The sequence below is a fragment of the Leptosomus discolor genome, chromosome 10 (assembly GCF_034619465.1).
Source record: "Leptosomus discolor isolate bLepDis1 chromosome 10, bLepDis1.hap2, whole genome shotgun sequence".
Classification (NCBI taxonomy): domain Eukaryota; kingdom Metazoa; phylum Chordata; class Aves; order Leptosomiformes; family Leptosomidae; genus Leptosomus; species Leptosomus discolor.
The window spans coordinates 19511199-19524874 of record NC_141400.1 but is presented as its reverse complement, the minus strand read 5'-3'; the positions used below and the strand labels follow the sequence as shown (position 1 = coordinate 19524874).

The 13676-nt window shown below is 50.9% G+C and overlaps 1 protein-coding gene across 1 annotated transcript in view; it reads left to right on the top strand.

The window, feature by feature from the left end:
- FNIP1 (folliculin interacting protein 1) overlaps positions 1-11470 on the top strand; it is a 66548-nt gene extending 55078 nt beyond the window's left edge. The window contains exons 12-18 of the mRNA XM_086471282.1: positions 1852-1998; positions 4007-4176; positions 5466-6891; positions 7233-7401; positions 9153-9350; positions 9724-9839; positions 10781-11470. Coding sequence (XP_086327408.1) covers positions 1852-1998; positions 4007-4176; positions 5466-6891; positions 7233-7401; positions 9153-9350; positions 9724-9839; positions 10781-10859 — 2305 coding nt within the window. The 3' untranslated portion in view covers positions 10860-11470. The remainder of the gene's footprint in view (positions 1-1851; positions 1999-4006; positions 4177-5465; positions 6892-7232; positions 7402-9152; positions 9351-9723; positions 9840-10780) is intronic.
- The last annotated feature ends 2206 nt before the right edge of the window (positions 11471-13676 follow it).

The following is a 13676-nucleotide window of genomic DNA, read 5'->3' as shown; positions in this document are numbered from 1 at the left end:
AGTCCCTGGACTTGGGGTTTCTCCCTTTCTTCGGGCCTCTCTAACATCCACTCCCGTGACTGGGCTGTGAACAGAAAGCGAATTTCCCTTCATAACCCCACCTCTAGTCCCAACTGGCTGCTGCCAAGCCACGAAATCCCAGTGCCCTGGGAGTGCCGTGCTGCCGGAGACCCTCCGGTTCCCCCCGTGGCGTGGCAGTGCCGGCGTCCTCGAGGGGCTGCCCCAGCGCCTCTCGCCTGGCAGGACGGCAGTGCCTGCCGCCACCGGGCCGTGCTTTCCTCCCGAGAGAGGACCAGCGGCAGAGGGGAACTCAGAGCAGCCCCAAGGCTGCTCTACCCTGACCCAGCCAACAGCACCCCCGGGTGCCATGGGTCTGGGAGGCTCAGAGGTGACTTGACTTTCCCCCTCTCCAGCCCATTTGACTGTCTTTTGCCTTTCCCACCGTGCTTGTGGCAGCGGGGGGTCTGGAAATCAAACCTTTGAGGAAGACGGGGCTGATTTTGCCTCTTGGGAATGTAGAGGATGGATTTGGCATTTCATGAAAGCTACTAATAAAAAATAAGGCAGAAAATGCCCCCGCCCCCCCGCCCCCTTTCTTCTTGAGCGGTCCAGGTGACTTTGGTCACCTTTGCCACCCTTTGGGGAGCTGCTCTGGGGGTCTTGTCACGGCACAGCTGCTTTCTTCTCTGCCGAATAACCAGGGAATAACTCCTTCCTCCCCGAGAGCCCCTCGTCCCGGCGCCGTCGCATGCTGCTCTGCAGCTGACACGCCGGGCCCTCGCTTCCTAGGGAGTTTCACTTTAAACACTAAGCCACGGAAGATTTGGCAGCTGCTGCTCGAGTGTGTTTTGCCTGCCTGATGTGCACAGCCGTTGCTTTACTTCTGGAAGTGTCTATAAAGTTTTAGACCAATATATCCAGAGACGTTCTTTATAAATCAGGGGTGGTACGGAGGGGTAATGGGATAACGTAAATCTTTGTCTTGTAAAACAAAAATGTCTCTTCTAGAAAAAGTAGTGCATTAGGTGGGGAGAGACTTGAATTGATCAGTCATTTCCTTCGTTGTTTAGTGTTTTTTCAGGCTTATGTTTTGACTGTGATAAAAATACAGGTTCCCATAGTGTCATACCATAGGCATTGTACTTCAAGCTGTAATTTAGTTTAGATTTTAGAGGAGTTTAACAGTAATTTGAGGGGTTTTAATCTGGTGCTTTACTGCAGAACCGAAGTTTTACTCATACATTTACTGTCCTCTGCAGTCGAAAAGGATGTGGGTAGGTGCATAATCCTTGAAACCATGGGGTGTCTTTGACTCTTGCACGCTGTGTTTAAAGCTAAACAAGTAAGCTGGTCCTCTGCTCTACAAATCCACGCTTTGGTGGGTTTGGCCTGGAGACACATTAGTTTTTGTAAAGCAAGAAGGAAGTTAAGGTATTTTTGTCAGTCGGATACACCTGAACTTGCCCTAGTCATAAATCAAGCAGAACCGTGGAGGATTTACATGTTTTGAGTGAAACGGAGAGAAAGCAGGAGATAACAACGAAAAAATCCTTCATTTCTTCTCCATTCGGAACAGGGCAGCTCTTGCCTTCCGACAGCCGATGTTCCTGTGTTTGGGGTCGGTTCAGGTGGAGGAATAAAGAACGTGCGAGGCTCAGCTCTCCCGGGTGGAGGGGTGGATTCGTGCTGTTTAATGAACAACATGGTTGGGATAATGGTTGATGAGAGAAATTTGGTTTCTGATAGAAATGACAGCTGGAACTAAATGTTGCAGTAAATTCTTCAAGTGGGGATCTCTGGCTTTCGTTTTTTTGGTTTAGTCTTCTGGATTTTTTTGGTTTTGTTTTCTAGAACGACTATTTGCAATCTCTACACGATGCCACGGATTGGGGAGCCTGTCTGGCTTACTATGATGTCGGGGACGCCAGAAAAGAACCAGCTTTGCCATCGCTTCATGAAGGAATTCACTTTCTTGATGGAAAATGCTTCTAAAAACCAGTATGGTGGATTTTAGTTTTTTAAATTACGCATTTGTTTATGCCTTTGTATTTCAAACCTATTTTTGAACCAGTTATTTTAAAATCCTGGTAATCAAGGAGCCAAAAGGCCATCTGCGAATACCTTCTTTTTAAAGCAAAAAGGGCCCAAGGAAGTATCTCATTAAATGCCTCCTTCCCCACAGTCCTCTCAGTCTTGGTAGAGGCTAAACGTTTGAAACACGTCCATAGGAAGCGCGTGATGGGTGTGTATGTCTGGAAGGGGGTGAACATACCTTATGAAACGCATTAATCTACTTTTCAGAATCAGTTATCATATGATGGGCAAGGTTAGACATTCAGCAAGAGCCGTGTCTGTAATACTGTCTGACCGCAAATTGCTCTTAAACCTGACTTGTGTAAAATGCCACTACAGAACCATGCGTTTCATTAGTGCTCACCCTTCTGCCCTCGGGACAAAGCCGTGAGCGGTTGTTAAAAATTGAGAAAGAGAACGTTCTTGATAAACTCGGGAGGATCTGATAAATTTACTCTTTTGTCAACACTTCATCCTCTTTCCCCAGGGCACAAATAGGGGAAGTTTTTAAAGCGTTTGGCTCCGCTGAAGTCCTAAAACGAGCACAAACATGTGAGGCTCGAGTGGGAACGGCACTGAAAAACCAGCTGTTAGCTCCGGGGAAGCTGCTCTCCGCAGGGTGGGGAAGGGGCGGTCGCAGGGGAAGAGGCTGCTGCTCACCGTCTTCCACCTTTGCCACCAACTTGGTCATCTTTTCTCTCCCCCGGAGGGAAAGGTGACAGTGAGCAGGCGGCATGGGCCGCCTTCTGCCTCAGTGCAGTGGGAGAAGCTGCGGGGAGTTGTGAGGGGTTCAGGTGTATCTTCTTTGAAAAAAAATTTTTCTTTGATTCCAGCTGCTGTGGAAGCTTTTTCCTGGGATTATCCCCTGTGGTCCCTGCCATTCCGAGCCCTGTACACCTTGGTTCCATTTCAGTGGTCGTTGGTTTGGTTTGCTTGCTTTGTTCTAAATACAGTGAGATTGACACGGATGGAAGCAAGAGGAAAATCAAGCCCCATGTCCTTTTCAGCCCCGTTTTAGATCTGCTTGCCTCCTTTGGCTCTCTCCCGTGAGGAAATGGCTGCATTGAAGCTGTTGGGTTCCTGATGCTTGTGAACTCTTCCAACAGCAGTATTTCCAGGCTCGGTGGCGTTTCAGTATTTTCCTCCCCAGGCACCAAGGCTGCTGCGGCGGCCGCCAGCTCCATCTGTCGGCGTGCGGGCGGCTCTTGGGCTGCGCCGCTGCACCCTCCTCCTGCCAGGGAAGGGGGCTGGGAAGGAAAGTCCTCCCTCCGCCGAGCAGAAACCGTGCGCTATGGTTTCAAATCAATCACATAGTTAACGTTTTTCAGAAAGGTTTTTCACCTTACTTGCTTAGCTAGTGGAAAGTGTTTTGCCAGTGTAAGGACGCAGCCTTTCTGGGTGAGCTGCGGCACTTTGGGGGCTTTTATTGTTGAAAAGGAGCAGCCACATGTGCTGAAATTGTTAGATGAATGAACACAGCACATAGCTGTTGTACAGGTTTGGTAGCAATAGCCTTCCTTCTCACCAACAGTCACAGATCTTAAGGGTTTGGGCTCTCCCCCTTGGAGTACAGAGGCCATGCGGTGCCACCGTTCTCTTACAGTGAGGTGGTTTTGAGATGTTTTACAACGTAAAGCTTGCAAAATAGGAAGTCTCATAATTATTGCCAAACAGAGGAACGGAGATGCCCCAAGTTTAAAATATTTCATTTTGCTTTAAGTATATATTCTAAAAAAGAGCTTTGCAGGGGAGGGAGGGAGGGTACAGCCCTCCCCTCTCTCCCCGGGGAACCAAGACTGAAGGGATGAGCTCTGCCTACTTCGTTAGGTTGTGTCTGCAATCCTGGGTCCATATAGACTGTGGAACTGCTGCCAGTTTAACATCCTGAGTGCGTACCTGGAAAAAAACCTGATGTTGAACATTTTGCTTTCAGGTTTTTACCAGCTTTACTGACGGCAGTCCTGACTAACCACTTGGCCTGGGTCCCTACCGTCATGCCGAACGGGCAGCCGCCTATAAGGATCTTCCTGGAGAAGCATTCTTCCCAGAGTGTGGACATGCTGGCCAAAACTCATCCATACAACCCGCTGTGGGCACAGCTCGGTACGTGCAAACGTCTCTAAACCATCCAGCAGCTTTATAAAAGTGGGTATGCACGCGGTGGTTTTTGTGGATCCTTGCTACTTCCCCCCCGGCCCCAAGATAATTTTTTTTTTCTATTCAAAACGAGACAGAAGTGTGTGTGTCAAGCTTAGAGGTGGTCGCTGTGGCTTTTTTATATGTGCTCTAATTTCTTAAGGCATTCTCAATTATAAAATAGCAGCCAAAAAGTAAAGCCCTCTGTAGTCAGCTGTGGCAGGTCTCTGAAGGTCGCCTGCCCTGGTGATGATGGGGGATTCCAGTCCTCCTCTGGTCCTCCTGCTCTAAGGAGAATCACTTTTTGGTTTTGGAATGCTGCTGTCAGTAAGCCTGGTTTGGAAAGAGCAAATCAAGGAAACCCATCTTTTGATGAGAAACGAAGGTGCCCTCGATAAACAGGCAAAGGAACGACACAGTACGGGAGGTTGTGACACAGCAACCCCTGGGTAAGGTCTCCAAGCCTGGTCAATCAAGTAGCTAGTTGTGCTGTCTTCTGATTGCTGAGGAGAGGAGAGGAGCTTCCTACTCTCTGGTCAGATTGTCCTGCTTTGCACGCAAACCCTTGTGGGATTTGGTTAGGGGACAGAAGGTTCTGCAAGGTTGCCCTGTTCCGGTGTAGGCAGTTGGCAAGAAGAGTTGATTTCAGAGCTCATGGGACTCGAGGTTCTCCTGTGGTTAGGTTTGAGGCCTCTTGCATCCCTTGTCTCCCCATCCCTGCATTCCTGCAGTGCCCTGATGCCCCCCGAGCCACACATGCCCAGGCCTCTCCCCAGGGGAATCTGGAGTACAGTCGAAACAACCCATCCAACCCCCAGGAGAGCTCCAGGGGAGGGAGGAGAAGAAGATTGGCTTCAGCTGTGCACCCCCCGCTGTCACTTTTTGCCCTCGTTCTTGGCGTACGTTTGTTTCTCCTTGTAATTCGGAGCAGATGCCTCCTTCTGCCATGGCTATATAAGGAGCAGAGGAGACGAGCCTCCAGAGCTGGGCACTGAAGTGCGGTGGTGCAGATAGTCCCTAATGTGTGTGCGCAGATGTCGCCCTGACCAGCGTGTGACCTTACACACGATACCAAGAGCATCTCTGGGATTCTCTGTATTGAAAACGAAATACTAGCATAGCTGTCCTCACTCTTCTGCTTCGGTATTTTTCTGTTGTAGACCTGGCCTTCGAGAACCGGCCGCAACGGTTGGCTGTTAGAAGAATAATTTATTTTAAAGATGCAAAATAATTGTCTGGTTTATTTCCTGTTCTAGGTGACCTGTATGGGGCTATTGGATCACCCGTGAGATTAGCAAAAACAGTTGTGGTTGGCAAAAGGCATGACCTGGTACAGAGGTTGCTTTATTTCCTTACTTACTTCATCAGATGCTCTGAACTTCAAGAGACGCATCTTCTAGAGAATGGGGAAGATGAAGCCATTGTCATGCCTGGAACTGTTATAACCACCACGCTGGAGAAAGGAGAAGTAGAAGAATCCGAGTACGTGCTCGTCACCGTGCACAAGAACAGGGGCAACTTGCTACCGACGGAGTCTGAAGAAACAAGAACTCCGAACTGTAGCTGTAAATATTGCAAGTGTCCGATTTCCCTCGCGCAGAACATAGAAGGGGGTTCCCAGCAAGAGAGAGAAGACGCACAAAACACTCCCAAGGTAGAGCTGGAATCTTCCTCAGATGAGAACAGAACTATTGTTCCTGACGACTGCCAGGAAGATGCTGTCGATGTTAAGCAACCGCGACCCTGCCTGGACACAAAACTGGAGAGCGTGGTGTGCACGGGGTCCGCTTCCCCAGAGCAACGTGCGGTGATGGAATCTGGTTTGCAGCCCGCGGCAGACGCGTGGAGGAGTGAAGAGGCGCTGGAGTCGGGCGGACAGGTGGTCGGCGTAACGAGGTCCCCCGGTATCGCGGTGGAGAAGAAGCCGCCGGATAAGCTCTTCTGCGAGGCGTTCCCTTGCAGCGCTGCCGAAGCTCAGACGAAGGTGACTTTCCTCATCGGAGATTCCATGTCGCCCGATTCGGACATCGAACTCCGAAGTCAGGCGGTAGCGGAGCAAATGGCGAGGCACCACAGCCCGCCAGCCACGGAGGAAGGAGTGTCTGCTGCTCAGAACTGTGAAGCTAAACAAACTGTTGAGGACCAAAATAGAGACTGTGGGACAGCTGAACCCTTTCCTCAGGTTGCTGGTGAGCACCAGAGCTGGAATCCAACGACGTACAATGCTGAGAGCATGAGTCTGTTTGACGAGTATTTTACTGATGACAGTTCAGTTGAAACCCGGACTATTGATGATATTCCAGGGCAGGCAGCTACAGACCTTCTTGCTCACAACAGTAGTTTAGAGTTTTCTAAAAAGCTGTGTACAAAGACTAGCAAACCACCGAGCGAGTTTTGTAAATTCGTGGACTCTGTTCGACAAGAGATCTACAAAAACTGCTTTAATGAGCAGGACCAAAGAGAGAAAATCTCTATCCACGTCCCCCATGGGGACAGAGAAAACAGAGAGAAAAAAGTCGCCCCAGGAATCGATTGGGACATTCCAAGAAACGAGAGTTCAGATAGTGCCCTGGGTGACAGCGAAAGTGAGGATACAGGTCATGATCTAACTAGACCAAGCAGTAACTATTATGGAGGAGAGCAAGAAGACTGGGCAGAAGAATACGAGATTCCTTTTCCTGGGTAAGTGCTGTTCAGCAGTCTCTTCTCCTGTCACAAGTTTGGAGGAACGAAGCCTGACTTGGCATCAGGGGCTGGAAAAGTGTCTCTTGATCTTGCTGGTTGTGAAAGAATAGAGAGAGATCAGTGGTCTGGGAAAAAAATACTAATTGTGCATTGTGATCTTGGCTCGTTTCCTTTTCTTCCACAATGGACTGACTGCCAAAGCTGACTTTAAACTCTTTCTTTTTTAAAACGTGCTTGAATGGAAGTTAGAAGAGATGATAAATGTGAGAATTCACCCTCTCTGTAAGCTGAATGTGTTGTTTACTGTCGTACATCTCTTTGATATTCCTTTCTTGCAGGTCAAAACTAGTTGAAGTGAACTCTGTGCAGCCCAGTATTGCCAATTTCGGAAGATCCTTACTAGGTGGTTACTGTTCATCTTACGTCCCTGACTTTGTTCTGCAAGGAATAGGAAGCGATGAAAAGCTGAGGCACTGTTTGGTGTCAGATTTGTCTCATGCTGTGCAGGTAATTAAGCTATATTTGGTAAAGGTATTTGTCACAGTAGGGAAGGGCAAATGTTTTTGAATGTACAAACCTGCTGGAGGTGGAAATATTTACTGTCGCAGCTCTCTTCAGGTTTCTGCAGTCCCAGGTCACCAATTTTTTCCTCCTCTCTTAATTACCGTGTCTGAAAAATGTGGGTATTTCACTGCAGATCTGGAGCACGAGAGCTTAGGCTGAGCCAGCTGCGAGGCTCGTGCCCTTGCGAAGACGGATCTCTGCGCTGAGGCGCAGAGAAATTACCGTCTCCTGCAGCCGCGCTGATGGTCGCGTGCCCGCAGGGTGGGATGCTCTGGCTGCAGTGGTCGTGCCGAAGCTTCCCCTTTGCTCCCTCCCCTTGCTGCGCGCCTGACCGACGTGCCGCTGCATGCGGGGCAGAACGTGTTCCCTGCGGCGACGCCGGTGGGAATGCCCAGTATTTTCGGGGCAGCACTCCTGGTTTAGGGCGGTAGTCGAAGTGCCCGATAGTGCCGGCTTCATCGGAGGAGGAGAAGCTGATGGAAAGGTTCTTGTCCTGAGGGGGCTTGGACTTCTCACATGTGTTGGAAATCATCTCTCCTCCACAGCAGCTTTTCCCTAGATGAACTGGGGCGTGACTGGGAAGCCGTGGTGTTTCCTACCCCTTATGTAGCCACCAGGAGAGGAGGGGAGGGCAGGCTGTCGTGGCGGGGTGCGACTCTTCCCCCGAGGCATTGGGGAAAGATGCGCGCACGGACTGTGCGAGCAAGCCGAGCGCTCCCCTGGGAGCCTCCGAAACGTCCCCCGAGGTAACGGCGTGTGTCACACCTCGCGCAGACGGCACAGCCCCCCGTCCTGCGGCCGTTCCTCCGTTCCCATCCCCTTCCCTCGCGCCCAGCCCGGCTGCAGGGGTTCCCTCCCTGGCGCTCTCTCCAGCCCTTGTGGTTTAGGCCGAATGTTGAAGCCATTGGTGGAGCTGACAGCAGCGTGAGGTGGCTGCTGCTGCGGGACGCGTTTGGCTGAAATACAGCCCCAGAGCGGTGCCCGGCCAGCAGCAGGCTTGGACTTCGACTGCAACAGTCAAAGACTGAGAGGATACGCAAGGGCCAAGCAGGGTTTTGTAAGCTTATCCTCAAGTGAAGTAATGACTGCACCCTCTGCCCGTGGGACTCCTTGGAAGGAGGTGCTTCCTTACAGTCCAGCCCCGAAAATGTGTCGGGGAAGGCCAGCGGGGTTCCAGATTCTCCTTTTTTTAAAGCCTCCATGGCTTTAGAGAGGTGAAACGCTGCTTGGAAGGAATGGAGGAGCTGGGCGCAGGCTTGGTGCCTGACTCCCTCTGCTGGCTCTCCCATAGAGGGAAACCAGTGACAACTGGGAGTAAAACTGACCTGGTTAACGCAGCCATGCTGAACAGCAAGTTGGATACGTGGTACTTTCACTTTTAGGGGTTTAAAATACACTTTAGGTGTGTCAGAACTCTGTTGCATCACTTATCAAAAGATGTAATTGTCAGCCAGGGAAACGCTTTCAAGCCTCGAAGCAAATGTAAAATCGCGACTATCCTTCTAAGGCTGTGCCTTGCTTACAGTGCAGTTCTGGGTTTGATAGCTGGAACGTGATTCTCCGCGGATGTTACTGCGTTTTAGATGAGGGGGTGTCTAGGATGCCACCCCTGCCATCCAGGCTGGCGAGGTTTTGTGAAAGAACGTCTGTCACGGGTCATTCTCAGGGCTCTGCTCTTCACTTGTTGTTTCTAGCATCCTGTTCTGGATGAGCCGATCGCAGAAGCCGTCTGCATTATTGCAGACACAGACAAGTGGACGGTGCAAGTGGCCAGTAGCCAGAGACGGATGATTGATAATAAGCTGGGAAAAGAAGTGTTAGTCTCAAGTCTCATCTCCAACCTGCTTCATTCCACTCTTCAGCTTTACAAGCACCATTTATCTCCAAACTTTGTGAGTATGCGCGACAACTGAGAGAGCGGTGTGTCTTCAAACATCCTTTCAATGTGTAGGATAAGAGGGTGTAAGGTTCTGCCTGGTTTGTTTATCCATAGCCACAATTTCAGCCTGATGTGGCTGTTTGAGCTGTCCATTTAAATGCTGCTCTGTGATCGAGACAGCTGTCTCATTAATTCTGATTTAAGGTGCAAGCCAAGGCTCTTGCTCAAAAGTGAGAGCCTTGCCAGTGAATATCTTACTAATCCTTCCCGTAGACAGGGCCACGGAAAAGGCAGGAGACGTTTGGGATCCGGGCTGTTCCGCTCTGAGGCTGGGTGCGGTTTGGCTGCGGCGCGGTCTCCCTGACACGACTCCCTTTGCTTTCTAGTGTGTTATGCACCTGGAAGATCGGCTGCAGGAGCTCTATTTCAAAAGCAAGATGCTGTCCGAGTATCTCAAGGGCCAGATGAGAGTTCACGTCAAGGAGCTGGGCGTGGTGCTGGGGTACGATGACAAACTCCCTCCGAGCAGAGCTGCCCGGGCTTCCCTGGTGCCAAATCCTCCGCCTGGGCTTGTTCTGAGCGAAACGGATTCCTGCGTGGGACTGGGACCGTATTTGGCAGAAATCACCTGTGGCCACAGGCTTCTCCTTGGCCACTGCTCAATCCCAAGGATCCCCTCAGCCTTTCTCTCTTCCCTCTGGGCAGGAGGATGGGCTGAGCACTCCAGAGCTTGTCAGCCTCCTTCCTTAGTTGGTCAGTCATCGCTGAATGACGTGGGGCACCCGATTCCCCCAGGCTGGCTTGCCCTATGTGGCAGAAAACACCCTGTGAAGGCACATGAGACCTCTCTGTGGGTGTGGGGCAGAGGCAGAGAAGCTATTTCGGGGGTGTTTATAGGAAGGCTCTGAATATCTCGTGGTGTGGAGGAGCACCGGGTGAGCCCGCCGGCATACGGAGCGCGTGTGGAGCTGGGGAGCAGCTGCAGCCTTGGGGGCTGCAGCAGCAGTTTAGCCTCGTCCTCTGCTCCCGCGCTTTGTCTCCCAGTGATTGCTCCTTTTACTTGGGAGGGCAGGAAGGAATCTGCTGGTTTTCCTCCCTCCATCTGCTTTCTCACCAGTTTGTTGGCTCTTGGCGGGGCGGGGGGAACCCAAACCCAGACCCAGCGCAGGCAGGGAGGAGCGAAGGCAGCGTCAACGGCGCAGAGCTGTCGCCCATCGGCGCGGGCAGGCACGTCCCGGGGGGGGGGTTAGAGATAATCTGGGGGTTGGGGCGTGTGAGGAGAGGAGCACCAGGGGCTTTGGCCCTCCTTGGAGAGCGTCCTGCCGCTCGGAGCGGTGTTCGCCCGCGGCTTGGGCTCGAGCGGGCAGCGCGGTTCCTGCCGCTCGCGTGGGGCCCGGCTGCGTTGCGGGTTCGACTCAATGTGGCTCTTCTGCTTCCTTTTAGGATTGAATCCAGCGACCTCCCTTTGCTGGCAGCTGTAGCAAGCACTCATTCTCCCTACGTTGCCCAGATACTACTTTAAAATGTCAGAGGCCGTAGACGTGGACTTTTTTCCCCTCTCTGGAAACAAAAGTGGAAGACAACTTGTTCTGGCTCTTTTCTCCTGGAAGCAACAAACCGAACTGCTCGCTGAGCTGCAGCGCCTCCGTGTGCGCCGGCACAAACAGCTGGGAGCTTTTCCTCTCCCACGTGGTCCTTTATAAAAAAGGCTAAAGAAAGGAAAAAAGAGAAATCGGGTAAGCCTGCGATTTCAACCACGGAAAAGCAAAGATTTTAGCAAAAGCTGAAGACGGGCGTTTTTTTACCAGTTTCTGCCGCAGCGGCGAGCTGTAACTGGTCCTGGGGGAGGGGAGGAAGAACTGCTTCGAGCAGCGCGCGATGCTCTCGCCAGTTCCGAGCTTCACAAGAGGACGCAGCAGCTCGTCCAGGCTGGCTTCGACCGAGGAGGCTCTCGCCGAGATCTGCAGTTCTCGCGCTGCGAGGATTTGTAAACAACAACTTCTTCTTTTTCATGTCACAGTCGAACTCTGGATGCTGCCAGAGGAAGAACGGGGGTTGGTTTGTTTTGTAAAAAGCTTGTTAATGCCACTGGGCTCCAAAATTTATTTATGCTCTTTCTCCTGGGGAGAGGGAATCGCGGGGGGTGCAGGGGGGGGGACGGGGAAGAGGCCAACAGACAAACTAGCGACGGAGATTCTCTTTCTTGGCCGGATGTTGTAACCAGTATTAAATGTTTCTGATGTTTAAATGTTGCTTTATACAAAGCGATGCTTTTCTTCCACGAGATAATGTTTAAAAAAAAATAACCTAAGGAGAACTTTGGCTGAAATTTCCCCATGGGGTCCCCAGAATGACACGACTGTTACCTCTGACTTTTTTATGGTCTGCAACATCACGTTCTTTTTACAGCAGTCAGTCAGCTATTGGAATAACGAACTAGAAATAATTGTACCAAAGCATCGGGGGGAAAAAAAATGGATAGACTATTACCCTTAATTGCTCAGGTAACTAATTGATATATTTTTTAAAACCATTCTACAAAAAATGAACGTTGATTACGCCATAGTATAGTAATATCAGAATTATTTTTTGACAAATACACCCTTGATGCAGGTGACTGATCCCTTTTCTACTCACGTGTGTAATTACCAGCAGGAAATGTTGTTTGGTTTATTCTCAGCGTTTCTCCTTTACTCAGCCATCCCGGTTTTGTCCTTGTATATACAATAGTCGTAGGAGTAGCTGATGGACCCGGTCTGGTGTAAGTAATGTAAATATGCAGCGGGAGGTGGATTATGTTTTCAAAGGCTCTACTACCTCAGTTTAACTGGACACTTCACGATAGGCTTTCCTTTGCGTATTTGTCTTAGCAGCCAATTAACGTTGCTGATTTTTAGGTTCTGTTTTCATCGATTGCGTTCAGCATCCTGAAATCCCTGGATGATCCACAGAAGTAGGAGATACGTGTTCGCTTGGTCGCGAAACTCTGAGCAGTTCTAGAAGTCATTCTGTAACCATCTTCGCAATAGCGTCGCACGCCTGCTGTGGTTGTTTGCAGAGTTATTTTCAGTACAAATCTATTTTCGCCATTTGATAAACTCAAAAACAATAGGAGAGGTCCCTGCCCCACCGCTGTCAGCGACAGAAGTCTCCTCCCTCCCTTCGCTGGGGCCGGGATCTCGCCCAGAGCGCTTTTTCAGTGATACTTAAAATCTGTAACTTCAGGCTCTGTTCCAGGACGTGGCAAACCCACCCCCCGTGCCACGCAGGACGGAGTCGGCGTTAGTGAGTAAACCCCACGTTCACGTAGGCGGTGTCATTTGAAACTCTTTTGTATATAAAATGGAGCGCTGACTGCTGCAGGGAGGAAACTTGTGTTTAATTTGTGAGCTAAGGGTGTGTTTGTCCCCTGTTCTTCCAATGTCCTTTCCGCACCACACGACTCCGTCACACCTGGCTTTTGGGATGAGCGCAGGACACGGGCCCGGTGGTGTAAACATGGTGTAAACGCGGTTTTAGTGGAAAACAGGATGGAGCTCAGAATAGGGATTTTTAACTCTTTGCTGTTCCGGGAGCCAATGGTGACGATTCTGCACATCGTACGTAGGTTTGCAGGGCCTGGCCGGGGAGCCCCGGGGGTGCGCTCCTGCCCTCGCCTCCAGCAGGTTCCTCACGGGGCTCATCCCTAGCACGGGCCCAGGCAGCCGGGCTGTGATCCCAGCATCGCCCGGGACTCTGCTGATAACGCGTCCCTGCGGGAAGATCCTACGTTCTCCTCCATTTAACCATTATTAGGCAAATTGTGGGTGTTGCTTTGAAATGGATTTGACTCTCCAGAAAGGCCCTTGCACAGCTTGAAATTCGTATTAAGCTGAGAAGAAGGTGGCTGCTCGGTGGCAGCCTGCTCTGCCGTCTTCTGCCCCACCGACCCGGTAACGTCGTTGTAACGACGGGCTCAGTCGGTCCCGGGCGAAGCGGCCGCGGATGCGGCTTCCTCGTGACCCGCCCGGCGGTGCCAGTCCCCGCAGAGCGCCGGGGCCGAGCAGCGGCTCTCGGCGCGATGGCACCCTCTCGAGCAGCATTGGGGTCAGAACGCAACCCAAACCCTCGTGTGACGGGACGTTTTCCTGTAAGTTAACTTTTGGGGTACATGAACGACGTGGTACGTATGTCTGTTGGCTAAATAATACAAAAAGGGATCTTTTACAGGACTATAGCATTGAGTCCTAAAAAGTATCGCGATTGTTTTATGTGAATAGAAAACTAATGTTTGATTTCTCTTTTTCCACTCTTACCAATCTCCATTAACATGTCTTAATTTTCCGGCTGAAAACTAAGT